This window comes from Chelonia mydas, chromosome 1 (assembly GCF_015237465.2).
Source record: "Chelonia mydas isolate rCheMyd1 chromosome 1, rCheMyd1.pri.v2, whole genome shotgun sequence".
Classification (NCBI taxonomy): Eukaryota; Metazoa; Chordata; order Testudines; family Cheloniidae; genus Chelonia; species Chelonia mydas.
Window position 1 is genome coordinate 40113422 of NC_057849.1, and position 27820 is coordinate 40141241.

Sequence of the window (27820 nt, forward strand, 5' to 3'; positions counted from 1 at the left end):
CATCTCTCTCTCATACACACACGGTATGTGTCTCTGTCTCTGTCTGCCATGCTGTCTCCCCTCTTTCCATTCCTGCTGCCTTGTAGAGTGTGAGGCTACATTAACAACAAGTTAACCCCTTGAGGGCTCAGCCAATTGCTAGTTCATCATTTAGCAGTAAGGCATTCCCTGGGAAATATCCCACCCTCTGACTCCATCACCTCAACCAAGCTTCACAATCATCATCGCTGTGTACCAGTATTAAATTGTTTGTTTAAAACTTATACTATGTGCGTGTGTATATATAAACTATAGTCTTTTGTCTGGCAAAAAAAAAATTTCCCTGGAACCTAACCCCCCATTTACATTAATTCTTATGGGGAAATTGGATTCGCTTAACATTGTTTTGCTTGAAGTCGCATTTTTCAGGGACATAACTACAATGTTAAGTGAGGAGTTACTGTATAAGCAAAGACAGAAACCATCTTTGGCATCCATCACTAGACAGACACAAGGGAACAGAGCTCTTGCAAGCTGAGAAAGATGGGTCCTTCCAGAAGTCTCTGGAAACTGAATATAGGTGAGAAAACATCTTGAGCAAACCCTGTAACTTGCTAGATTAAGTTTTATATTCTCAGATGCGTGTTTTCACTTTTATTTGCTTGTAACCCTTTCTAACTTTACTTGTTTTACTTGGCATCACTTAACCTATGTCCTTTTGTTAATACAATTGTTTTATTTTTACTATAAACCAACTCAGTACCGTGTTTAAATGGAAGGGTATATGTACCCAGTTAAGTTAATAAGCTGTGATGTGTTTTTGAGTCTTTAGGGCAGTGGTTCTCAACCCGCAGCTCCTGGGCTGCTTGCGGCCCAATCAGCACACAACTGCGGCCCATGTGACATTCTCAGGGCCATACAGGTAGTATATATATTGTGTGGATGCGGCCCACATAACAGAGAGCTGCATATGCAGCACACAATGGTAAATAGGTTGAGTATCATTGCTTTAAGGGAACAAACGAATCTTATTATTTCTCTGAACTGTCCAGAAATGGGCTGGACACTGCAAAGCACACAGTTTTGGGAAATTCAGGACCAGGAGTGTGTTGGGGTCACCCTGCAAGTAGTAATCGACTCTGGTGGAAGCCAGAGTGGAACTGTAGAGCTGTACACAGATTGCTGGGTCAGAGCTGCTGAACCAGGGCCGGCTAGCACACAGACACTCAGGCTGTGACTTGCATTCATGTAGGCTGGTTGTGAGCAACCCAGGCTGGGAACTGCAGCTGCAAAGCTCTGTGAGGCACACCGGGTTGCAGGGCAAGTTACGACACAGCCATTCACTGGTCTGGATTGTGCACCTCAAACCCGGTAACAGACAGACATATATATAAACAAACAGTATTCTCAGAAAACCACTATTACAACTAGCGTGTGTGGCTATTAGGGATAGGTAATTTTATTTATTCATTGTTAAAAAAAAAAGTCAGATTTGAAATCATCAAGTTGTGTAACAAGTCAATGTAAATCCATGTGAGGCCCCAGTGCAGCAAAGCACAGGCTGACCTTGAGTTATCTCATTCGTCAACCCATTCATATATTAAAAAATTGCTCATGTGCTTAAAGTTAAGCACATGCTAACATTCTTTACCGGATCAAAGCCTAACTGCATGATGTCAGTCCTCCATTCCCTAGTCCCTTTTGGTTTTTTAATCACATTCCTCTGTTGCCTCCTGGGAACTCTTCAAGGCAGAGTGTTTATATGGGATTGGTACAATGCCTAGCACAGTAGGACACCAATCTTGAGAGAGGACTTGTGTACTACTTCAACATAAATAACTACAGTGCAATCATAATCAATAATAATTAAAAGAACCAAAATTTTTATTATCAGTTGATAAATATATTAATGGATTATTTCCCCTTAACATAAAGTAATAAAAATAATATATAAGAATAACCCAGGGGTCAAAGGTAAGGTTGTGCTGCTGTGATTAAATATGTTTATCTTTGCAGTGGATAAGAATAATGTATTTATGTGGGGACTGTACCATTTATGATGTCCTTAACTATTAATTTCCTTGCCTTTAATAGCTATATTTTGCAAAAGAAGTAATGTATAACTACATTGTTGTCATTTAGCAACCTTAACTTTTTCAAAATTAATGTTTTAGGTTTCTATATAGATATAAAGTCATCCTTAACCACTGATACATATTGGGGGGTGGGGAGGGAGGGAAGCTGTTGCTTTTAATTCCTTTTTCCTAGTGAAAAAAAATCAAGATATAGTTCTGATTTACAGAATTATGCAATTCTGTTTTATATAACACCATTGACTGCAGAACTCTGGGTTCCACACAAACCCTTCCCACTGACCCATGGAGTGCATTTTCCCACAGTGTTCTGGGGTTTAAATGACATTGCACTGTAGATATAGGAAAAACCTAGTTCTGATACTATAATGTGGCAGATACAGAGCTGTGCCACTCCACAGAACTGCAGACTATACTGTAATGGAGGCCAAAAGAGAATTTGCTTTTCACAACACATGAAGATTTTTTTAATTATCACTTTACAATATTTTCTTTCCAACTTAACAAATAGCTACCTATACCTCAAGGAGGATTAGCCACATGTGCTGTTTTAAAAACTCAGCCATCTGAGCTATCTGTGTGTACAAAAAGTCTTAAAAATACATGAAACATGGGGAAAGTATGTTTGATTCCTGCATGCCTAATTCAAAAACAGCTGAATTGACCCAACTTCCCCCACACAAATAACTGTTTAGTGAGGATCAGGTATATAAAGTTTCAGTTTAAAAAGAGACATTTAAGAAAAAGTGACAAGAGGAGGTTATAATGAAAGTTGAGTTGTAGCTTTGCTATGCAGTTTCTCCCCATTTGGTATCCAAAAGCAACGTACAACCTGTGGTTTCACAAGCTAACGTGCCCCATATGAAAATGCCCAAGGTTTCCACTGCGTGGGCTGCATAACTGAAGAACAGTGAAACCGTATCACACATTTTCACTAATGGCAGCCATTCAAATTCAAGTATTAACAAACAGTTAACAGTTGGGAAAGTTAAAATCGATTTGTTCCTTCTTTATAACAACTCTTAAACTCTACCCAGTTCCCTGGAACACTTCACCAAAGGCCAGTTCCATTTTGTAAGAAACAAAACTTCATAAGTAATGCAGGACACATGGCAAAGCTCTCACTTGGAGGTGGGCCAGTCCCAGGGTGACTCTCTCATCATCATATCACTGGGCTGCAAGAAGTGTGACCCACATTATTATTTTTATTTACTCTTTATGGCAGCACTCACAATGTGCTGGTACTTTCCAGACACGCCTGGTCCCACATGGAAAGCATTTATGGTTATAACTTTGCCAGAAGGCAAACAAAATCGGATGTTAAAGTTTTAACAGATCCCATGATAAAAACAGAATTTTCACCAGGGGATTTACTAAAGCTATGTCTACACTAGAGAGCTGACAGTGGAACAACTACTGATGCATCTGCGCCACTGTAAGATCGCTTGTGTAGCTGCTCTGTGCTGATGGGAGAGAGCTCACCCATCATCTTAATTAAACCACCCCCAAAGAGCGGCGGTAGGTGAAGGTGCTGTGGATACACCAGACCTCTAAAAAATCATACCCTGGGTATCTACAGCTGGACACTCAAAAACTGAGGCATCCAAAATCAGAGGCCACTTTTGAAAATTTGGTCCCCAGTCACTTGCCCCTGGTCACCAATAAGCTAGTCGAAGAGATGGGAATAGAATCCTGGTGTCCCCACTAGCCAGAGCAATACTGAGTGAGGGAGGAATATGGAGGCCACAGGCTCTGCTGATACAACTATATTGGTATAGCACTACCAGCAGAGCCCCTTAATGTAGACTCAGTGCATGTCAACAGGAGAAGCCATGCTGCCAGTAAAGTAATGCCACCTCCTCCCTGAATGACATAAGCTATGCTGGTAGAAGCCCTGTTGTATCTGGCATAGCTGGGTCTACACTGGGGGTTTTACTACCACAGCTATATCAGCTAGGGGTGTGGCTTTTTCTCACCCCCCCGACGGACACAGCAATGCCAACAAAACTTTGTACTGCACACCTGTACAACTGCTGAGTGATTGCCACTGCTTGCAATGCAGTCTTACCAATGGGGCGCGTAACCACCACAACCTTTCCTGCTTTTTTCAACTGTATTGCATAGGCCCAACATTACACCTCTTCTGAAGCACAGTATGTCACCATCACTGCAGAGGAGAGGGTTTTCTGGGACCGATCCTAACAGAATGTGCTCTCCTGTGATGCCACAGCAATATGAAAGGAGGAGGATTGAGAAGGCAGCAACATTGGGGAGCAATTTTCTGAATTTAAAGGGATATTAAGAAAATGTTTCATAAAGGTGAACAGCGCCATATGCAAAACCCCCCAAAAACTAAACTTTATGCATTTTCCATTGAATTGTACGGAGGTGCACCTTTACCCACAGTGCAAGAGGCCCTGAAAATATGCAGAATGAGACATGCCTTTCCCACACTATAAAAAGTGTAACCAGCCAATTCTTGGTGCGCTATATACACAGGGCTGTCAACCCACCTGCATTGGTCAAGGCTTCACCTGCAGCTGCCCTCCAGTCATCCACAATCAGATCAGAGCCAGAAACTGTTTTGAGAGTGGCTCAAGATAACATATCAGAGTATGTAAATCATGAATGCAAAAAGCAAATTCTTGGTTTCAGCTCATTCAAGGTCACCTTGTTTTGCGTCTAATGTGCCCCAATGCTGGACACTGACATTTTTTTCTCCATTTTTTTGTCAAACTACCAGTTTTGTCCTGTTTTACATTTAATATACAGATTATTTTCTGATCTCCAGTTTATACAAAAAATATGGAGTCTCATTCTCTATTGCGCTGCACCTGTGCATAGTGCGTGTATCTACTCTTCACCATATGCACCTGTGGAAAGTGTATCTACTTTTCTGATTTGATAGCATTGTACAATACAAGGAACAAGGCAGTGGAAACTCAGGCCTCCGTAACACCTTCCCCAGTGGGATTCTGTAGGTAACATTTCATTCCTTACTAATATTAGGCTGTTCGGCTAAATCTTCTCTCCGGAGTTTTGCTCTTGTGCAGTTTGGTTATCTACAGTTAAGTGCCCATACTTGAGTTCCGATTGTTCCTCTCTCTCCTATACATAGACAATACATTATAAGGATCAATACAAACTCCGTCCATTTGATCCTCACATCTAAAATGAGCTGTCTGTGAGACTTACTAAAGTGTTAGTTTTCCAAATCAGAGACACATATAGGAAACCCTCCCTCTTGGAAGGGTGGAGCAAAATTGGATCAATAATTTTCAGGACAAGAAACACTGATCAAGCTAAAACTGGCTTTAATTGGCAGCCTATCAAGCTGTACCATTGTCTAAGTCTTATTAGTGGTCACTCAAAGCTGGGAGGATTTTTTCCCTACCTTTGAAATTACTGAAGAAACCTGAAAGAAATCCTTATCAAACGGCTTGATCCAAAATCCACTGAAGTCAATGGGAGCCCTCCCATTGATTCCAGTGTATGTCTTTCCATTGTCTTCAATGGACTTTGGATTAGGACCCATCTCTACAATGGAAAAACCTATTGAGCAGTATAAGTGAGGGGCAAATACGTCAGCACAAAATAGGGTGACCAGGGTCCCAATTTTATAGGGACAGTCCTGATTTTTGGGTCTTTTTCTTATATAGGCTCCTATTACTCCCCCCTCCCGCTGCAATTTTTCACATTTGCTGCCTGGTCACCCTAGCACAAAATGTGAACTGGATCTTGTAAAGTAAGAGTTAACCCACACAGCCAAATGACCACTTCAAGTGGTAGGCAGTAAAACCAAATTCCACTGCATATTTATTTAGTTTAGTTAACGGGACTTCTGTAAGGGCTCTGTAGTCTTTGCACTGGTTCATAACAACATATCATAAAGCTTAAATGGTATTAGCAAAGACAAATTATTCATGCTTACATTTCCAGATCTTTGTCCCTATGGAAACTAGTGCATACAACATTATACCTCTATTTATGTAAGGTTACTGCAATTACATGCACTAGGGGAATTTACCTGATTACATGCCGCCGTGAACTGTAAGCATGACATGTCATTGCACGCACAACTGGGGCTGACCAGGGCTTCTACCTGCTGAAAATCTGAACCTTAAGCTTATCTTATTTTGACTCAAATTATTTTTTAAAAGTTTTATAAACCATAACTATAGTTCTGGTTTCTAATGTATACAGGACATCAGGTACACCGTCCCCCGGCCTACAAGAAGAGGTACATAGGGTAATACATCATTTATTAACATTAGGATAGCCAAATTCATCACCATCACCAGGCGCTCATAACATAACTGTCAAATTACAACTATGATGCAACACTAATTACACAAATTTACCAGCAGGTTTTCATTTGCATCTATTCACACCCAAACCTTTATTTTAGTTTAGATTTCATAACTGTTATTTGGAAATTAAACTCCTCGGACAGTGTACACTGGGGACAAAAGGGCAAATAAAAACAATATTAATCTGCTTCTTCAAAGAAAACCTGACATTTCTAATACCTATCCCTTTGGATGTTCATGGCTTAAATATTCTATATATACTATATTTAAGCCACTTCCTTGAACATTCAAAGGGATAGGTAATAGAGACATTAGATTTTCTTTGAAGAAGCAAATTAATATTATTTGTTATTTATCTTTTTGTCCCCAGTTTACACATACCATGGAGTTTAATTTCCAAATAGACGTTATGCAATCTAAACTAAAATAAAGGTTTGGGTGTGAATATATATTCCACCCTTTCAAAATAAAGCAGGGAACAATTCTTCTAATAGTTTATGTAACATACTGAAGCTATAATTTGAACATGGATTAAAACAAAACATATAAACTGGTAAAATTAAGAAAAATTCAATGCAGTGAAGAAATGAATTAATGAATGGTGTAGAATTACAGTGATTGCATTTTTTAAATAATACTATCCCAAGTTGGCTCAGAATCACTCACCTTCTTTCTTGCACTTACATAAAAAGATGTATAGCGGCAATTGGGACATTTATAATAGTTGGGAGGGGAAGTTGTTTGTTTGTTGTGATTGTTCAGAAAAGAGAACTGGGAGTATGATTTTGTTTTGGTGGTAGTAGATTGTAAGTGACTTAGACAATTGCTATCTATTTACATAATACCCACTAATATTACACAGCCATATTGGGTTTGTTAAACATGAATTGTTATGTAGGTATGTGGATTACACTCAATACACAGATCAGGTACAATTTATAAACACATTTGTATATTACCTTAAGAAAACTCCCTGATGGGATGGAAGGAAGGGCAGTAATTAGATTAGAATTATTTTAATGAAATTGATTCCTTCCACCAGAGTTAATTTCAGAGCCAGGATTTTCACCCCAGACGCACAATCCAGGCCTCATCATTTGCTCTTCCTCCAGTTGGGACACCCTGGTGCGCTGTCCAAGCAAAGAATTGCTAGTAGTATTAACAGTAGATGCTAGAAGTTCTATCAACATTTAGTTCTGGGAAAAGCACTCGGTGGTGGAGAGCACAGGGAAGGGGGAAAGGAGTGGGAAAAAGGAAAAGAAAACAGGGGCAAGAGAAAAATCAGAAAAGAATGTTTCCTGGCAGTGGAAGGAGCTCATTAGCCTGAGCCCTGAAAAGCCACTTCAGACACTGGGAATCGGCAGGGGTGACAGGCGATTTGATTTAAGGTAAGAAAATAAATGGAGCCTAAATGTTACTTTTAGAATTTGTTCCCCCTACCGGTAGCCACTTATGTGACATAGCCCCATGCTGAAAAATCTCTGAAAGCAGGGAACAATTCTTCTAATAGTGTATGTAACATACTGAAGCTATCATTTGAATATGGATTAAAACATAGGGAAAGTAACCCTGCTCTAGGGTGGAAGTTAGTTTGGTTATTTCCACACAAAAACCCACCTTTACACCGAGTTTCCCTAGAAGCAGAGAAGTCTTACCTCATAGAAGATCTTCTCTTCTCCACAGCAGTCTTCGGGTGTCTCTGGAAAGATGTGTCTTCCGATGGGGTAGTGACAATAGGATATCTCTTCTCCGTCCTCTGACTTGCTCCCAGTGCTCTGGCTGATAGGGGAAGGGAGGAGAAAGGGGAGATGCTAATCCCAATGCGAATACAGCATTTATCACTTACTGGCCGGTTGCACCCTCAGGGGATTACCATAGCATGGTGCAGGGCACTTACTACAAGGGCTTTCCTACTGAGAAAAGTTGCAAGAGTTTAACTAACTCAGTTCAAAATCTATCTAGTAAATGCTCTTAAGCCAGTTTATCCTTTCCTAAAATCAGTTTGTCTTGCATTGATAACTGACCAACTTAAGAAAAACTAGTGAAAGCAAGGGTTAAAATGGTGTAAGTGTATCTACAGGAATGCATCTCAGTTGATTTAGTTAAACCAGTGAAACTTTTCTAATATAAACCAGGCCAAAATCAGGTGAAGCTTTGCTATGAGTGGAGTGAAAATCCCAGGGAATGGGTATAGAAGAATTCTCAAAATTCATTTCATTCCCCTCTAAGGCGAGTTTCCCTAAACCCAGGCTTCTAAAAGGGGCTGGAAGAAAATAAAGATCCTAAATGAGATGTACCAGCTTTGTTTTGAAGGCATGTCCTTGCACACAGCTCCATCCTCCCTGAAACACTCCAAGGAGGATTCTCGTGTACTTAAATACCCTGTCTGCACGTGAGAACAGAAAAGACAGACAGTTCCTGTCTACAGTAGGCAAAATGGAGGTCAAGCAATGGTTGGATGTAGCACTGAGCATTTGCATCATCTGTAAAACTGTGTCCACACCCCAATGCCATCCTAGGAGTTTTACAAGCATTGGGACCATTGATTGGTAGTGTAAGGATATGTCACCACTGCTGAGGCCATGTCTACACTACACCAGCACAGCTACAGTGCTGCAGCTGTGCCACTGTAATGTAAATGCTTCCTACATCGGCAGAAGGGGCTTTTCCATTGCTGTAGATAATCCACCTCTCCCAGAGGCAATAGCTAGGTTGATGGAAGAGTTCTTCCATCGACTAGCCACGTCTACACCAGTGGTTAGGTCAACCTAACTATGTTGCACAGGGTGTGAACTTTTTTTTTTAAACAGCCCTGGGCGATGTGGCTAGGTTATTCTAATTTTTAAGTGTAGACCAGGCCTGAGACTATACCTGCATAGTTATGTCGGTGTAGCTATGCCCAGGGGCGCCAGAAGAGAGGGGGCCAGGAGGCCACGGTCCCACCACTTGTTACTGGCTATAAGGGTGAGCAATGGTGGGAGAGGGGTGGCGGGATCTTGGGAGAAAGAGGTGGCACAGGGGTGGGGCCTCGGGGGAAGAGGCAGCGCCCCAGGGAAAGGGGGAGTGCAGGGGGCAGGGCCACGGTTCAGGAGCCAGTGGCCCCCCTACTTTCAGGGAGCTTCCATCACTCCTGGCTATGCCGGCATACCTTGTAGTATAGAAGCAGCCTACCCACACAAGGGGTCTTTCTGTCATGTAGAAACACCACTTCCCTGAATGAAGTTAGCTACGTTGACAGAAGCCCTCTTCCATCAACATAGCTGCGTCTATGCTGGGGGTTTTGTTGTCATAGCTATGCCGTGGAAATGCTGATATAACTTTTCAGTGTAGACTAGGCCTAAGTCTTTTGTTCATGTCAGTGGTTCCAGTGCAGCCTACAAAAAACAGTTACCTACCTTTTGTAACTGTTGTTCTTTGAGATGTGTTGCTCAAATCCACTCCATTCTAGGTGAGTATGTGCCCACGTGCACAGTTGTTGGAGATCTTTTGCCTTAGCAGTATCCATAGTTTGGCTGTGGTGCCCTCTGGAGTGCCGCGCTCATGTGTCAGTATATCAGGGTGTAAGGCCGGCGGCGCCTCTCAGTTCCTTCTTACCAGCAACTCTTGACAGAGGGGCAGGAGGGCAGGTAATAGAATGCACATGAGCAACACATCCCAAAGAACAAAAGTTACAAAATGTAGGTAACCATTTTTTCTTCTTCCAGTGCTTGCTCATGTCGTTTCTAATCTAGGTGACTCATAATTAATATCCATGGAGCCGGGCTCAGAGTTCAGACGTGCGGCTGGTAATACTGCTCTACCAAAGCCGGTGTTGTCTCGGGCTTGCTGGATAAGCGTGTAGTGAGATAAGAACGTGTGAATGGATGACCAGGTAGCGGCCCTGCAGATATCTTGAATTGGCACCTGGGCCAGGAAGGCCGCTGAGGTGGCCTGCGTCCTAGTCGAGTGGGTGGTTACAATCGCCGGTGGAGGCACTTTTGCCTGTTCATAGCAAAACCAGATGCAAGCGGTAATCCATGATGAAATCCTCTTGGTGGACCCCTGATGACCTTTCATTCTGTCTGCCACCATGACAAACAGCTACGTTGGCTTACAGAATGGCTTGGTCCTTTCAATGTAAAAGGCTAGTGCTCTTCTGACTTCCAGAGAGTGCAATCTACACTTCCTCCTGAGACTTATGAGGCTTTGGGAAGAAGACAGGCAAGAATATGTCCTGGCTCATGTGAAATTGTGAAACAACCTTGGGCAGGAAAGCTGGGTGCGGTCGCAGCTGGACCTTGTCCTTGAAAAACACTGTATAGCGTGGCTCCGAGGTAAGTGCCCTAATCTCAGAGACCCTAAGGGCAGACGTTACTGCCACCAGGAAGGACACCTTCCAGGAAAGTGGAAGCAGGGAAGAGGAAGACAATGGCTCGAAGGGGGCCCACATGAGCTGCACCAGCACTAGATTCAGGTCCCAAGGAGGGACGGGGTCCTGGACATGGGGGTAGAGTTGCTCCAGACCTTTTAGAAACCGGACTGTCATGTCATGAGCGAAGACCTACCTGCCCTGAAATGGAGGGTGAAAGGCTGATATAGCGGCCAAGTGGTTCAGATGCAGGAGATTGCTGTGGTTCTGGGACAGCAGATCCGACCATAGAGGCAGCTGCAGCGGGTCTGCCACCAAGAAGTCTAACAGTGTGCCGAACCAGTGCTGGCGAGGCCAAGCCGGGGCTATCAGGATTACCTTCACCCTGTCCCGTTTGCTCTTCATGAGGACTCTGTGGATTATCGGCACCGGTGGGAAGGCATACATCAAAGCCCCTGACCACGGGAGTAAGAAGGCATCTGACAGGGTGTCCCTGTCAAGCTCCTGAATCAAACAGAACATGTGGCATTTCCTGTTCTGACGAGTTGTGAACAAGTCCACTCAGGGAGTTCCCCACCTTTGGAAGATAACGCTGACCACCTCGGGGTGGAATGATTGTGACATTCTGTACCTCGGGGAAATACCCTGCACCCCCATGTTCATCCTTATAATATGATTGTGTGGTATCCAATGCAAAGTTTGTCATGTCGGGTGTCTTCAGAACGCTCATGATGCACCTAGCATTGTTGTTATAGTAATGTTATAGGTTGTAATTTCATGTATATAGTTATGAGGCTGAAAATGTGTCCTCATTGCTTAAAACAAGCCCAGGCAAAAACTCTCCAAGAGCAGAGGGGCAGGTCACACCTCATCAGGGCATGTATAGGACAAACCCAGCCCAGCCTCACAGGAACAAAGGACACTGGCCTAGGCAGCAACAAATGATCTGTTGAACTCTTGAGTGAGTCACCCCCCCTTCCCTTGGTCAGTTTGGGACTACGATGAAGTAATGCTCACCTGACTCTGAAGGGGTGGGGGGCAAAACCAAGAGGGAAGAAAGAACATGATAAAAGGGAGAGACGTTTGCCATGCTCTTCCTCTCTCTTCCACTTCCATCTACAGACATCACCACCATGCGACTGAAGCGCAAATCAAAGGGGAGAGCCTGGGTGAAGGGCAACCAGCCAGCCTGTGGTGAGAAGCATCTAAGTTTGTAAGGGCATTGAAAGTGTTAAGATCAGCTTAGAATGTATTTTGCTTTTATTTCATTTGACCAAATCTGACTTGTTATGCTTTGACTTATAATCACTTAAAATCTATCTTTGTAGTTAATAAATTTGTTTGTTTATTCTACCTAAAGCAATGTGCTTGGTTTGAATCGTGTCAGAGACTCCCCTTGGGATAACAAGCCTGGTGCATATCAATTTCTTTGTTAAATTGATGAGGTAAGGCTGGCTCCCAGAGTCAAAGACTGGAGTGACCTAGCAGATCACCTGTCCAGATAACACCAGGGGAACATCACAGTGACCATTCATGGCAAGACAAGAAGGTTCTGCTGAGGCAATCGGCTAGTACGTTTCTAGTCCCCGGAAGATGCATGGCCACGTGATGAATAGCACGTTGCACACAGAAGTCCCAGAGCCAGAGAGCTTACTGGCAAAGGGCCGACGACCTGGCTCTGCCTTGCTTGTTGATATAAAACATCATGGTGGTGTTGTCCATCAGGACGTGTACCACTTTGCCCTTGAAGTGGGACCGGAAAGCCTGGCAGGCCAACTGAACCCTCTGAGCTCCCTGACGTTTATGTGGAGGGAGTGATCGTCCCGCAACCAGCGGCCTTGCATATGAGCTCACCCACATGGGCTCCCCAGCCCAGGTCCGAGGCGTTGGAAGCCAGGGTCAGCGACAGGGACAGGACTGCGATGGGAACTCCCTCCAACACTGACCCGGGGTCCAACCACCATTCCGGTGATGACTGGATGTGGTCTGGTACTCTGACTGCCAGGTCCAGATTGTGCTTGTTTGGGATATAGACAGGCCATGTAGACCAGGGGTCTCAAACACGCGGCCCACCAAGCTTATTTGCTGCGGCCTGCCAAGCTCCCCCCCCGCCCGGAGTTATTTCCTGCAGCCGCCATGCTCCCCTCACCCCCTGCCCCACCCCGGAGTTATTTCCTGTGGCCGCCAAACTCCCCTCACCCTCCACCCCCCCTCAGAATGTCGCATCCCTGCTCCTCTGCCTACCTCCAGGCGCTTCCCACTGCCAAACAGCTGTTTGACGGTGCTTAGCACTTTCCAGAAGGGAGGGGGGAGGAGCAGGGAGCCACGCGCACAGGGGAGGAGGCGGAGAACAGGGGGGTCGGGGCAGGGATTTGGGGTAGGGGTTGGAATAGGGGTGGGGAGGGGGTGGAGCTGGGGTGGGAAGAGGCGGGGCAGGGGTGGGGCCTCATGGAAGGGGTGGAGTGAGGGCAGAGCCAGGGGCAGAGCGGGGGGCTTTAACAGAAGTAATTCTAAAAGTAAATGAAGGTTTGGCCTTTGAGTGAGGTGCATTACTGAGTGTTTATATTTTATTAAAACCGCTCGGAAATGACTTCTTTGAAAAAAAGAACACTCATGGAAGAAAAGAGAGTTTTCCAAGACAAATGGGAGAATTTATATTTTTTCACAGAGGTAAAAGATAAAATTCAATGCCTTATTTGTCAGCAAACAATTGCTGTTCTCAAGGAGTACAACGTGCATTGGCACTACGACACGATGCACCATGAAAAATATGATGCATTCACTGGAAAAATTCGAGAAGAAAAAGTTCGGCAATTTAAAGCAGTATTTGCCAAGAAAAGAAATTTCTTTTAGGAGATTAACAAGTCTAGCGAAGATTCAGTAAGAGCAAGTTTTGTTGCAGGCAGAACAGGGCTTAAAACCCAGAGACTGGGGGATGCCCTGCCTAGAGCAAAGTCCCTGCTGGGACTCTAACTCACTAACTACACTACTTAACAACAACTTGTTAACTAACTAACTGTAAACAAACTATTTACAGGGCACTGAGAAAGGATGACGGGAAGAGCCCCTATCCACTTGCTCCAAGCAACTGTCACGGAACGGAGGAATGGAGAGGGTGTAGGGCTGGCGGTGCCTGATATACCGGTGCATGAGCGCAGCGCTCCAGAGGGCGCCACAACTAACCCTACGGATACCGCTAAGGAAAAAATTTCTGACGACTGTGCACATGGGCACTCACATACTGAGAATGGAATCGACATGAGCAAACACTCGAAGAGTGGTATTTTCAGAGTGGATGGGAGGCAGAGGTATTGGAATCACACTGATACCGTCACTCCCCAGAGCTCTATCCTACAGCATAGTATCTCCCTTTTTGGCCACTGTTCTGCAGTGTCCCTCCTTCCCCAGGCTTTCCATGAGGCAATTTGACAGGAAGTTACTCACTGCTATTAAATGCCTCGCACTTGCACTAGGTGACAATAGTGCATACTTGGTAACTAGCATCCATTTCTCAGAGACTGTGCATTATTTCTTGATGATTTGATTCCAAACTGACCTCAGCAACATTTTAAATCAGCACACTTACACCCCTAACAGAGTGCACCATCTCAAACCAACATTCAGTGTAACCAGAGCCGTACTAGGCATTTTAGCACCCAGTGTGAGCAACCATATATGCACCCCCCAGGCGACGCATTGGGGGACTCGCAGTGTCATGTGCCCCACTGATTTTTTAGTTGCACCCCCGCCCAACCCAGACAGGATGGGTGGTCCATTGAGGTGAGTCAGGAGGTGAAGGTGGCATTCCCTCCCCAAGCCTCACCATACAGAGCTAGCCCCACCGAGCCCCATTGTGGCTGGTGTCAACGGCCTGAGTCGCCCGCGCAGCTTTGTGCCTTTGGTGGCTGCCCCACTTGCCCCACTGTGATTACGGCTCTGAGTGTAACCAGTAAAATATCACACAGGACCTTTGTGGAAGTCAGCATATTTCATTACAAGCTTTTATTCATAAGCAAAGAACAGAAATGGAGGCAGATATTTGATGATGTGATAGATTTTCAAAGATTTCAAAACAAGCTAGCGCAGAGCAACTAACCAGCTAAGACATAATGAGACTGTTACTGTGGACATGCACATAGCAAAGAGGAACTAATCTTATATTTAAAAAGAGTTATTAAAACCTCCTATGACCTTGTCTAGAATCGGGAGAAAGGTGTTTTTAAAATTATATTTGCTAACAGGATTTGAAGCGCCACGTAGCATAGCCACTGCTTCACACCTTGTACATTATGTGGTAACCTAGGTTACAATATGACCAGCTACTGGAATTTGAAGATGTTAAGCAGTGGCTACATTAAGTTCTATGTGGTGTTTCAAATCATTCTTATCTATTATTTATATTACACTGGTGTCCAAAGATTCAAATCAAGATCAGGGCCCTACCATGCTAGGCACTATACAGACCCATAACAAGAAACAGTCCCTGCCCCAAAGAATGAACTGTCTAAATGGACAATGGGTGAGAGACGACACAGAGGCACAGAGAGGAGATGTAACTCGCCCAAGGTCACACAGCATGTCAGTGGCACAGTTGGGAAGAGAACCCAGGTCTCGGATCAGTGCCCTGTCCACTAGACCCTACTGCCTCGTAAGTTAGCTAACAATTTAAAAATAACTCTAACCACCTTTTTATCTCTTCTAGAGAGGGCCTAAATGGGACACACTTATTTTAGGTAGCAATAAACCACTGGTGACATCAAACTTCTCACTATGGTCAGGGCAAAGTCACGGGCTGTCAAGCGCACAGCCTGAAAAACTGGGTGAGGCTCTGATGAATTCTATAGGAGCTGGGGGGCAGGGAGGGATTCTGCTCTATTCGATTCAGGTACTTATGCCTTGCCTATCACCATGGTATCTAAGTGCCTAAGGGAGGGGGGAAGGGAAGGAAAAAGTAATTCTCTCACCAAGATTGTGAACAGCTACAGAGCTGGGTTGCAGCAACCCCTGAAGCTAACGTGCTCCTACTCTGTGGGGAGAATGACCAGTGGACCCCTCTCCTATTCTCCCTGGGAGGGGTGCAAGGACGTTCCCTGTATGCATTCCACAAATTCTCCTCTCACCCCAATGCAGTCAAATTAGACAGAGCTCACCATGCCCCCAGAAGGTTATGGAGAGCAGAATTTGTCCCATAATGACAAACAGCTGATGTTTGACCGTTCCTGGACCCCAGCAAATGCAAGCGCTGCTGAGGCTACATATCTCCAAGCAAGATTATCAAATGTATAATTTTAAAACCTATTGTTTGCCTGTCTATTATACAGTATTAATAATGTTGATGCTAGCTAGTATTAAAGAGACAAGGTATGTGAGATAATATCTTTTATTGGGCCAACTTCTGTTGGTGCGAGAGAAGTTTTTTGTGCTTACACAGAGCTCTTCTTCAGGTTTCTCTCACCAGCAGAAGTTGGCCCAATAAAAGATATTACCTCACTCACTCACCTTGTCTCGCTAATATCCTGGAACTGACAGGGCTACAACAAATCTGCATAAGCTAGTATTAAAGCATTTAGAGTAATCAGATAAAAAGTTTTTTTATGAATTAGTTTCTTAAGCAGTTCCTGTCACTAATTAATAATGTAATGACAAATGGATCACATTTTGAATCAGCCTCTGCATTCGCACAAGGGCAAAAATCATTGCTTGCATATTGAGTCACCTGTTCTGCAAATACAGACTTTTGCCTGTGGAAATGGAAGCACCCACTTTTGTGCAGACCTGCCGATAATTTGCCTTTGTGTATTACAGAGGATGCAACTCAGTTGGATTTCATTTGTTCTTTCAATTTGGCAAGACCCATCAGACATTCATCTCTCCCTGCTCTCCTGGCATTTAGATGTTCTGGATCAGCTGGAGTTTTTTCACTCATGGCCTGAAATAAAGAAAATAGAAGATTAAATCTCCTGTTGCATGTTGGAAATTTCTTACCAAGATTGTTTTTGTCGGTTTTCTCCCCTCTTCCAATTAACATCCATGCTGGTAATTGTCATACGGGTTCTGATTCTGTTGACAACAGACAATAGGGTCACAAGGGCCACTAGTTGCCTGTTTAAGGCCAACATGCCTCTTTTTCATGGAAAGGAAGATACCGTTAATTCATCTTTTTTCCTTTTTGCAGGCTGTCCAATCCACTAGTTAGAAGTTAGTTAATCTCTACGGTGGACAGTGAGGATCTGACAGGGTGGACAGTGAGAAAGACCTGAAGTACTTGAAGGTGGGAGCTCTCACCTTTCACTGCAGTTTGGAGAACATTCTAGCCTAATATTGTGTGTCTACACTAGAAACGCTACAGTGACAGTGTTGTAATGTAAACACTTCTTATGGTGATTGAAGAGGTTCTTCCATTACTATTATAAATCCATCTCGCTGAGAGCCAGCAGCGAGGTTGATGGAACAATTCTTCTGGTAACCCAGTGCTGTCTACATCTGGGGCTTAGGTTATCTTAACTCCATCTCTCAGGGATTTGACTTTCTCACAGCCCTGAGCAGCATAGCTAGGTCAATCTAGCATTCTAGTATACACCAGCTCTCACACAAGGCCATGTAAGTCTATCAGCAGCAACTTGGCATTAACCTATCTGCTTGGTTTGCCCATGAGGCAGCTGTCAAGTCCTTCTGACAAAACTCTTTTATTAACTTGGAAGGAGGAGACCCAGCCTTGGCCTTTTAGGCAGCTAGATACGTGCTCTAATCCAAGTACACATGTAGGAGTTTGAAGACTTGATTTTTTTTTACTCCTCATAAACCACGTTTATGAAGGTGTCACTTTTTAGGAGTGCAGCCTTAGAGAGATAAAATTATAAGGTAAGGCACATCCAAGAAATGAAGCTATCACTTTTTGCAAGCGTGGGGTCAGGAGCAGGCTGAAATTATTAAATGGGCTTCCAGTGCTAAAAGCCATGACAACGTGGCAGGCTGCACCTAGAGGCAAAAAACAATACCTAAAACAACGTGCAGGAAAGTGGACCCTAGTGTTTGAGTGCAAGGATTAAGGACCTGAAGAGCTATATGTTAAATGGATCACTGCAAGAAGAGCAACAGTAGGTAATAAGCTCGTGCCAGCTGCATGTTACTGACTGATGTGCTCTTAGAGAGGGAAGTATTTCCGAAAGTACAGAGACAGACCCAATGCCATCTTTGCCAAAAGGAGCGGCCCATAGTTCAGAAATTTAAAAGATAAACAATTAGCAATATAACAGAAGCCGGATAAAACTCGGGCCCAAGTCATTTGCAGCACTGTTGTTGCCAGGAATAATAATTCACAAGTTGCAGTTATTCTAGAGCAACATGGGGGGCAGAAAGCAGCATAAAAAGTGTTTAATGTTTTGCCATTGGGGAAGGTTCCTTGTAAGCCTAGTTTTGTCCATGTCTTTGATGAAGCCCAAGGAAAAAGGAGAAAGAATCAGCCTGAGGCCAAATGGGAATATAGCACTCTGAGAAGATCATAAAACTCTGTTTTTATGCTTTCATTTATAGAGGCATTAAGAAGGATGATAGATGGAAAGGCATAATTTGCTATCTATTGTTGTTTCCTGATTTATTTTGATTCAGCAATAAACCCATGCGGTGATTATATATTTGAAATCACACTGGTGATGAACTCAGATGCAAGATAAACAACCGTGTGCCCCAATCCAGCAATGCACATAAGGAGGTGCTTAACTTTAAGCATGTGAGTAATCAAGTTAGCCATGTGTCTAAATGCTTGGCAGATTAGAGTTTTAGTTAGTAGAATATATAAATAAAAGAATAAAAACAAGAAACTGTTATCAAATATTATTCATAACTTGTCACATAGGTATGCCAACAATCAGACCTCCAAGTTCAGCTCATCAGAACAGATAGACGGGAACAAAAGCTACAGAAAGCAGATCTCTTACTGTTGTGTACAACCAGTAATTATCTATGAACACTGTGAGATGCATCTACACTAGCTCTCAGAGTTCTTCCAAGGCATAGTGAAAAGCTTATAATAATGCTACGTAGCTCTTAGATAGTACTTAAGGGTAAGCATATCAGGGTAGTCAAGCATGTCAGGGTGGTGGAATCGCCTTCCTTAGATATTTTGAAGGTCAGGCTTGACAAAGCCCTGGCTGGGATTGGTCCTGCTTTGAGCAGTGAGTTGGACGAGATGACCTCCTGAGGTCCCTTCCAACCCTGATATTCTATGATTCTATAAGCACTGGAACAAATTATCTAGAGAGGTTCTAGGATCTCCATTATTGGAGGTTTTTAAGAGCATATTAGACAAACGCCTGTGAGGGATGGTCCAGAGATAATACTTAGTCCTGCCTCAGTGCAGGGGGCTAGACCAGATGACTTATCTAGGTCCCTTCTAGTCCTACATTTCTATGATTTTTCATCCATAGATCTCAAAACGCTTTGCAATGGGATTTATGTTATATCAATTCTATTTTAGCATTTTCAATCAGTCCAAGTGTATACCCCCACTGTGAAATACAGATCAGAGGCACTTCGAAGAGTCACTCAAACAAGTGATCACTTCAAAGAAATTAAAGCCAACATTTGTTATTTTGATTGTCCTTATGACATCACATCAATCCAGTCTTGTACACTCACCTGGCTGATTTGCTGCTCAATTTCACCTGAAAAATCTGGTACTGGCCCAAAGGTGTTCAGAACATGTATCATTCCTTCACGGTATCTTTCACAATAATTTGTCATTCCTAAAACAGGAGTGAAAAAATGTATTTGGTCTGTTCCAAAATAGAAATTCCTACAGTTTGTTTCAATAATATAAAACTTTGTGCTTAAGGACTGTCTGGATAGATATGAAGTACTTTCAGCACTAGTAGTATATACATATACACACACACACACCATGTTTAAAAAAAACACTTAAATTTGCAAAGTTGAGTCCTCCAAAGTTAGGAAATGTCAGATTTAGGATTGCCTGTGCAACTTTCATTCACCCCCACTTATGCATTTTTATTTATTCTTTTCCAAGGGATCCCTGCCTCATTCAGTGCACAGGAGAAATGGTGCTCTGGGAATGACTCAAGTTTTCACAGGGAATGAGGCTGTTGCTTGTAGGACCCCGGCGTCATTTGCTACAGAAGTTGACAGGTACGTATGTGGTGAAGATGACAGGAGAGAACTGCTGTACAATCTTTGCTGTTGCAGTTGAATTGGTTACCAGTAGCTTGTAGATTTCTACAATGTAATTTGCAAAGCTGGAGTTTCAGGAGTAAGTTGGGGCATAGGCGCCGACTCCGTGGGTGCTCTGGGGCTGGAGCATCCACAGGGAAAAATTGGTGGGTGCTCTGCAGCCACCGGCAGCTCCCTGCCCCAGCTCACCTCACCTCCTCCCCTGAGCGCGCCTTCCCCGCTTCTCCTCCCAGCACTTGCTGCTGCGAAACAGCTATTTCGCGGCGTAACAAGCTGTGGGAGGGATGGGGGGAAGAGGGGGAACACAGCACACTCAGGGGAGGAAGCGGGGAAGAGGCGGGGCCAGGGCAGGGATTTGGGGAAGGAGTCCAACAGGGGCAGGGAGGGGGCAGAGTTGGGGCAGGGACTTTGGGGACGGGGTTGGAATGGGGGCGGGACAGGGGTGGAGTCGGGGTGGGGCCGGGGCTAGGGGGAGGGCACGAGCACCCACTGGCGCCAGGAGAAGTTGGCGCCTATGAGTTGGGTGCGGTTTCTCGGTAGATTGGGACAAAGCATGGAAAGGAGCCATGGGATAGAGAGACACTGCCACTAGGGAGAGGGGTTGGGAAACAGTGACACTGGACAAAGACAGAAAGGATGGTCTCATGGTTAAGACTGTTGAAAGCCACCCAGGAGAACTGGATGCTATCCCAGCCACTCTCACTAAGTTCCTATATAATGCTGGGCAAGTCACATAGGCTATGTTTTCAATTTTCACTGCAAAGAAAGGACTATTTTTACACTGAGATAGCTAACAAGATGTCTTCACTAGGATCGTACATCGAGAGAGCTAAGGCACTGTAATTTCTACCTCGAGGTAGTTAGTTAAGGTCAACCCTATACTGCCTGCCTCATGAAGGCACTTTACCAAAGGGTGTCCACTACTGGCAGATCAGTTTGCTCCCTTTCCCCGGACACAAACAGGCGAGTGTTGACTCACAGTGGAGAGACTCATGTGTCCTCTTGTACTCAGTTCATGAAAACCCAAGGAGCTAGTGTGGTGTAAACCTGGATATCTACGGTGAAGGTGGAGCTGATGCAGGATTGAGGAAGGAGTGTCTGGGAAAGGAATGTCTGACACAGATCTTTAAAACAATGTAAAGACTTGTACTTTTTTCTTCAGTCACCCCAAAATGAGATGTTTCACAAAAATATGTATAAACCTGGTTCCTGCCCAAAGAAGCGTGGAATCTACAGTCAACACAGCACCATGACTAAGGGTCACAAATAGAGCTGGCTGAAAAGGGGGACACCTTTCCACACTTTTCATGTTTTTAAGAAAAAGTTTAATCCCAAAAAGAGATGAAACATTAAAAACATGAAACTTTTTGCAGAAAGGGATTTTAAGAAAAATTCCATTTCAGGAGAGCCTAAACAGAACTTTTCAGCTTTACTGATCCTACTAAAGTGAGAAATAAATGATTGGCCGATGAGAGGATATTTCATGGCATGATCAGATAAATTAGTACTCAAATCATTCATTAGGCACTGCCATAATAGAGGCACAAAAGTTCTTGCTCACTCTCGAGTGGATCATATTAAGTTTGGGAAACTCTCACCTTTTGCAACCATCTAGAACTTGATGAAAACTAGTTCCCTACATGGTAGCACAAAACACTTCACCACTAAACCAGTGGGCAGGACAATACAAATCATCTACACTGTTGAGTGAAATGTATTAATAACAAGCATATATTTCAACTATAGCTGAGTATATAAAAGCCACACCCAGCTATATTTTATGAAGCTCAGCAAAGAAAGTGACTCTGGATCATTGTTTGATGTTTCTTTTTCATTTTGATATTTAGTGCTTTTTACATTTCACACCCTGTTCACCACAACCCTACCCATCTTGGAGAGATTTCTAAAATGAGCAAGAATGCCCACTAGTGGTAGAAAAATCATAAGTTTCACCATAAAGTTGAGGCCATGTGCTGCTCTTAATCTCTATCCAACTCCTGCTGATAGAAGTGGAAATCCCCACAGTGGATGGTGGACAGCACATAATCCTAAAACTGCATATTATTATTTTTATTCTCACACTATTTAGAAGTCCCTCGTAGTCTCAATACCCAGCACATGTGCTAAAGCATTGCCTCCCAAATGATGGGTCCCGACCCACCAGTAGGTTGCAGGAAGGGTCTTGGTTGGTCACGCATGTCCTGGAGCTGCCCTCTGCAGCCCCCTATCCCACTACTCTTACATCCCCTGGGCAGCAGATAGCACTATGGGGAGCGGGGTCTGGGTGGCAGCACCAGCAACATGGAGGAAGCACCTTTGGGCACAGGTGGGACAGGGAGAGGATGCTGACTGTCTGCTTGCTGCTGCCTGGATCCTGCTCTGACTTCCCCTGGGCAATGGGCAGCAGTGCGGAGAATTGGAGCCAGGCAAGGGCAGCAGCAGCGTGGGCGGAAGCAGCTGGGCCAGCAAGCAGATCAGTCACCAGCCTGTTCATGCCCCAGAAGAACTCCCACATGCTCTCACGCAGCAAGCAGCAGTGTGGGGAGCAGGATATAGGGGGTGGCGGGGGCTGGCAGGAGTAATGGCTGGTCCCCCCAAAAGAGAGAAAATGCAGTTGGTGTGTCACCTTAGTAAACAGTTTGGAAACCACTGTGCTAGAGTTAGGGCCAGATTCTGATTTTGGTTTTGCATTTCACTAGTATAAATTTGGAGTAACTACACTGAAACAACTGAAATCAGAAGAGCCCATATCCCCCCATACCCTTTTTACAGATTTAAGCATTTAAAAATTATATTTATGACCACTTATTCTCTTGTTTGACAGCTGATTTTTCACAGAGATTGAAGTAACTCTGAAAGCTTAAAAACAAACATATAATCTTACAGAGTCTGGACAAACGTCAAAAGATTAACAGATAGCTCATTACACATACAAGGAGGTATTGTGTGTATTAAAATAATACTGTGATAGATAAATGAGAAAAGATTCTAAAGTACGATATTGATGTTTATTGCCAGGTAAAGGGTTGATGGCATTTCTGTGAGGTGGTACCATGCCAAATCTTAAAATAACCAACTCAGCGGTAAGGAACTTATTGGATCTGAAATCAACATTCACCATCATCATGTTAAGTTGAATGTCCATAGTACTTCCCTTGTTTTTATGGACTTCCTTTCTGTCTGTTCCCATTCAGTTCTCAAGTTTCTGTCTCAATGCCATTAGTGACTTGAGATAGGCATTTTGTTCTGTATTCAAGACTATTGGCACAGTACTGTATGTTCAAATCTCTTGCTTGAATAATAAGGTAAAGTGATCTAGGTAATAGCCTTTGGTCAGTCAATTTGCAAAAATGGGGGAAAAGAAAATAAGAGACAGAGTAAGGGAGGTTAGGGGGTTGGAGCATTTGCAGGTGGGTGGTTTGTAGGAAGACCTTCAGGTATTCTTCCCACAACCAAACCAACGCTGTCCTCCAGGAGTATCCTTATGAGTCAGGTTCTCCTCTCCCAAAAGAGAAGACTATCACTTCCTCCACTTCCAAAATAAATCCCTCTCTCCCCACATCCAAAATTTCATCCTTCACGCCCCTCCCAAAGAATTCCATTTTTATCCTCACTAATTCTTCCTGTATCTCACCTCCCAAATCCTATGTTGATTCCCTCTTTGCTTACTGACCTGAAGCAAGGCTAGGCATCAGACAGGCTGCTAGGGTGGATTTCTGGCTGAAGAGAGATGCTGGCTGGCTGGCTGCAGGCAGCTGTTGTTGGGTTGGTGGGATCTGCTGGGCTAGGGAGACTGGTAAGAGGAAGGGAGAGTTCACCTACACCTCACCCTCTCCCCATTTGTTGCAAATTGGAAGATGAAGCTAGTGCTGTAGGTCCAGGAGATCTATCCTGGGGAAGGAAGAGGGACCTAACACAGCTAGTTCTCACACTATCTAAAGCAGTGTTGGAAGAGCAAGGAGAAAGCTGATACAGAATTGAAGCTGATGTCCATTGGTTGCAATGAGGCATGGCATCCAGCAAACGACGCTATTAAATCCTCTCTGATGAGAGCAATCAGTGGCAGCACTGTCTGCTTGATCCTATATAAGCAGATTCTTTGCACTCCCAGCCTGCATCAGCAGGACTGGGAGCAGATCAACACTCCAGATGATGAAAGGAACCAAGCAACCAGCGGGGGGGAGGGGAAACCTTTTGTAGTGATAATCAATGTGGGCCATTTCCATCAGTTGACAAGAACGTCTGAGAAACAGTGGGGGGTGGAGGTGGGGGGAATAAACATGGGGAAATAGTTTTACTTTGTGTAATGACCCACTCCCAGCCTCTATTCAAGCCTAAGTTAATTGTGTCCAGTTTGCAAATTAATTCCAATTCAACAGTCTCTCGTTGGAGTCTGTTTTTAATGTTTTTTTGTTGAAGAATTGCCACTTTTTTTTTAAGTGAGCTGTAGCTCACAAAAGCTTATGCTCAAATAAATTTGTTAGTCTCTAAGGGTATGTCTACACTACGAAATTAGGTCGAATTTATAGAAGTCGTTTTTCTAGAAATCAGTTTTATATATTCGAGTGTGTGTGTCCCCACAGAAAATGCTCTAAGTGCATTAAGTGCATTAACTCAGCGGAGTGCTTCCACAGTACCGAGGCTAGAGTCGACTTCCGGAGCGTTGCACTGTGGGTAGCTATCCCACAGTTCCCGCAGTCTCTGCTGCCCATTGGACTTCTGGGTTGAGATCCCAATGCCTGATGGGGCTAAAACATTGTCGCGGGTGGTTCTGGGTACATATCGTCAGGCCCCTGTTCCCTCCCTCCCTCCGTGAAAGCTAGGGCAGATAATCGTTTCACGCCTTTTTTCCTGAGTTACCTGTGCAGACGCCATACCACTGCAAGCATGGAGCCAGCTCAGCTCACTGTCACCGTATGTCTCCTGGGTGCTGGCAGACGTGGTACTGCATTGCTACACAGTAGCAGCAACCCATTGCCTTGTGGCAGCAGACGGTGCAATAGGACTGGTAGCCATTATCGTCATGTCCGAGGTGCTCCTGGCCACGTTGGCCAGGAGCGCCTGGGCAGACATGGGCGCAGGGACTAAATTTGGAGTGACTTGATCAGGTCATTTTCTTTAGTCCTGCAGTCAGTCCTATTGAACCATCTTATGGTGAGCAGGTAGGTGATACGGATTGCTAGCAGTGCTATTGCATCATCTTCTGCCGGGCAGGCAAGAGATGAGGATGGCTAGCAGTCCTATTGTACCATCTTCTGCCGAGCAGCCCTGAGATGTGGATGGCATGCAGTCCTTCTGCACCGTCTGCTGCCAGCCAAAGATGTAAAAGATAGATGGAGTGGATCAAAACAAGAAATAGACCAGATTTGTTTTGTACTCATTTGCTTCCCCTCCTCCCCCGTCTAGGGGACTCATTCCTCTAAGTCACACTGCAGTCACTCACAGAGAAGGTGCAGCAAGATAAATCTAGCCATGTAACAATCAGAGGCCAGACTAACCTCCTTGTTCCAATAAGAACAATAACTTAGGTGCACCATTTCTTATTGGAACCCTCCGTGAAGTCCTGCCTGAAATACTCCTTGATGTAAAGCCACCCCCTTTGTTGATTTTAGCTCCCTGAAGCCAACCCTGTAAGCCGTGTCATCAGTCGCCCCTCCCTCCGTCAGAGCAACAGCAGACAATCATTCCGCACCTTTTTTCTGTGCGGACGCCATACCAAGGCAAGCATGGAGGCCGCTCAGCTCACTTTGGCAATTAGGAGCACATTAAACACCACACGCATTATCCAGCAGTATATGCAGCACCAGAACCTGGCAGAGCGATACGGGGCGAGGAGGCGACGTCAGCACGGTCACGTGAGTGATCTGGACACAGATTTCTCTGAAAGCATGGGCCCTGCCAATGCATGCATCATGGTGCTAATTGGGCAGGTTCACACTGTGGAACGCCGATTCTGGGCTCGGGAAACAAGCACAGACTGGTGGGACCGCATAGTGTTGCAGGTCTGGGACGATTCCCAGTGGCTGCGAAACTTTCGCATGCGTAAGGGCACTTTCATGGAACTTTGTGACTTGCTTTCCCCTGCCCTGAAGCGCATGAATACCAAGATGAGAGCAGCCCTCACAGTTGAGAAGCGAGTGGCGATAGCCCTGTGGAAGCTTGCAACGCCAGACAGCAACCGGTCAGTTGGGAATCAATTTGGAGTGGGCAAATCTACTGTGGGGGCTGCTGTGATGCAAGTAGCCCACGCAATCAAAGATCTGCTGATATCAAGGGTAGTGACCCTGGGAAATGTGCAGGTCATAGTGGATGGCTTTGCTGCAATGGGATTCCCTAACTGTGATGGGGCCATAGACGGAACCCATATCCCTATCTTGGCACCGGAGCACCAAGCCGGCGAGTACATAAACCACAAGGGGTACTTTTCAATAGTGCTGCAAGCTCTGGTGGATCACAAGGGACGTTTCACCAACATCAACGTGGGATGGCCGGGAAAGGTACATGACGCTCGCATCTTCAGGAACTCTGGTCTGTTTCAAAAGCTGCAGGAAGGGACTTTATTCCCAGACCAGAAAATAACTGCTGGGGATGTTGAAATGCCTATAGTTATCCTTGGGGACCCAGCCTACCCCTTAATGCCATGGCTCATGAAGCCGTACACAGGCAGCCAGGACAGTAGTCAGGAGCTGTTCAACTACAGGCTGAGCAAGTGCAGAATGGTGGTAGAATGTGCATTTGGACGTTTAAAGGCGCGGTGGCGCAGTTTACTGATTCGCTTAGACCTCAGCGAAACCAATATTCCCACTGTTATTACTGCTTGCTGTGCGCTCCACAATATCTGTGAGAGTAAGGGGGAGACGTTTATGGCGGGGTGGGAGGTTGAGGCAAATCGCCTGGCTGCTGGTTATGCGCAGCCAGACACCAGGGCGGTTAGAAGAGCACAGGAGGGCGCGGTACGCATCAGAGAAGCTTTGAAAACCAGTTTCATGACTGGCCAGGCTACGGTGTGAAAGTTCTGTTTGTTTCTCCTTGATGAAACCCCCCGCCCCTTGGTTCACTCTACTTCCCTGTAAGCTAACCACCCTCCCCTCCTCCCTTCGATCACCGCTTGCAGAGGCAATAAAGTCATTGTTGCTTCACATTCATGCATTCTTTATTCATTCATCACACAAATAGGGGGATGACTACCAAGGTAGCCCAGGAGGGGTGGTGGAGGAGGGAAGGAAAATGCCACACAGCACTTTAAAAGTTTACAACTTTAAAATTTATGGAATGCCAGCCTTCTGTTTTTTGGGCAATCCTCTGTGGTGGAGTGGCTGGTTGGCCTGAGGCCCCCCCACTGCGTTCTTGGGCGTCTGGGTGTGGAGGCTATGGAACTTGGGGAGGAGGGCGGCTGGTTACACAGGGGCTGTAGTGGCAGTCTGTGCTCCAGCTGCCTTTGCTGCAGCTCAACCATACACTGGAGCATACTGGTTTGATCCTCCAGCAGCCTCAGCATTGAATCCTGCCTCCTCTCATCACGCTGCCACCACATTTGAGCTTCAGCCCTGTCTTCAGCCCGCCACTTACTCTCTTCAGCCCACCACTTACTCTCTTCAGCCCGCCACCTCTCCTCCTGGTCATTCTGTGCTTTCCTGCACTCTGACATTATTTGCCTCCACGCATTCGTCTGTGCTCTGTCAGTGTGGGAGGACAGCATGAGCTCAGAGAACATTTCATCACGAGTGCGTTTTTTTTTCTTTCTAATCTTCACTAGCCTCTGGGAAGGAGAAGATCCTGTGATCATTGAAACACATGCAGCTGGTGGAGAAAAAAAAAGGGACAGCGGTATTTAAAAAGACACATTTTATAAAACAGTGGCTACACTCTTTCAGGGTAAACCTTGCTGTTAACATTACATACAT

At 44.8% G+C, this 27820-nt stretch overlaps 2 protein-coding genes across 6 annotated transcripts in view; both read right to left on the minus strand.

The window, feature by feature from the left end:
* LOC102936122 (gap junction beta-6 protein) overlaps positions 1-8137 on the minus strand; it is a 69586-nt gene extending 61449 nt beyond the window's left edge. Inside the window, exon 1 of the mRNA XM_043530486.1 lies at positions 8038-8137. Within this exon, the coding sequence (XP_043386421.1) occupies positions 8038-8042 (5 nt within the window). The 5' untranslated portion in view covers positions 8043-8137. The remainder of the gene's footprint in view (positions 1-8037) is intronic.
* A 6575-nt stretch (positions 8138-14712) lies between these two features.
* CRYL1 (crystallin lambda 1) overlaps positions 14713-27820 on the minus strand; it is an 84038-nt gene continuing 70930 nt past the window's right edge. For all 5 annotated transcript variants that reach the window (XM_037890855.2, XM_007059125.4, XM_037890861.2 and 2 more), the window contains 2 exons: positions 19368-19474; positions 14713-16659 (listed from right to left, as the gene is read on the minus strand). In XM_037890855.2, coding sequence (XP_037746783.1) covers positions 16546-16659; positions 19368-19474 — 221 coding nt within the window. In that variant the 3' untranslated portion in view covers positions 14713-16545. The remainder of the gene's footprint in view (positions 16660-19367; positions 19475-27820) is intronic.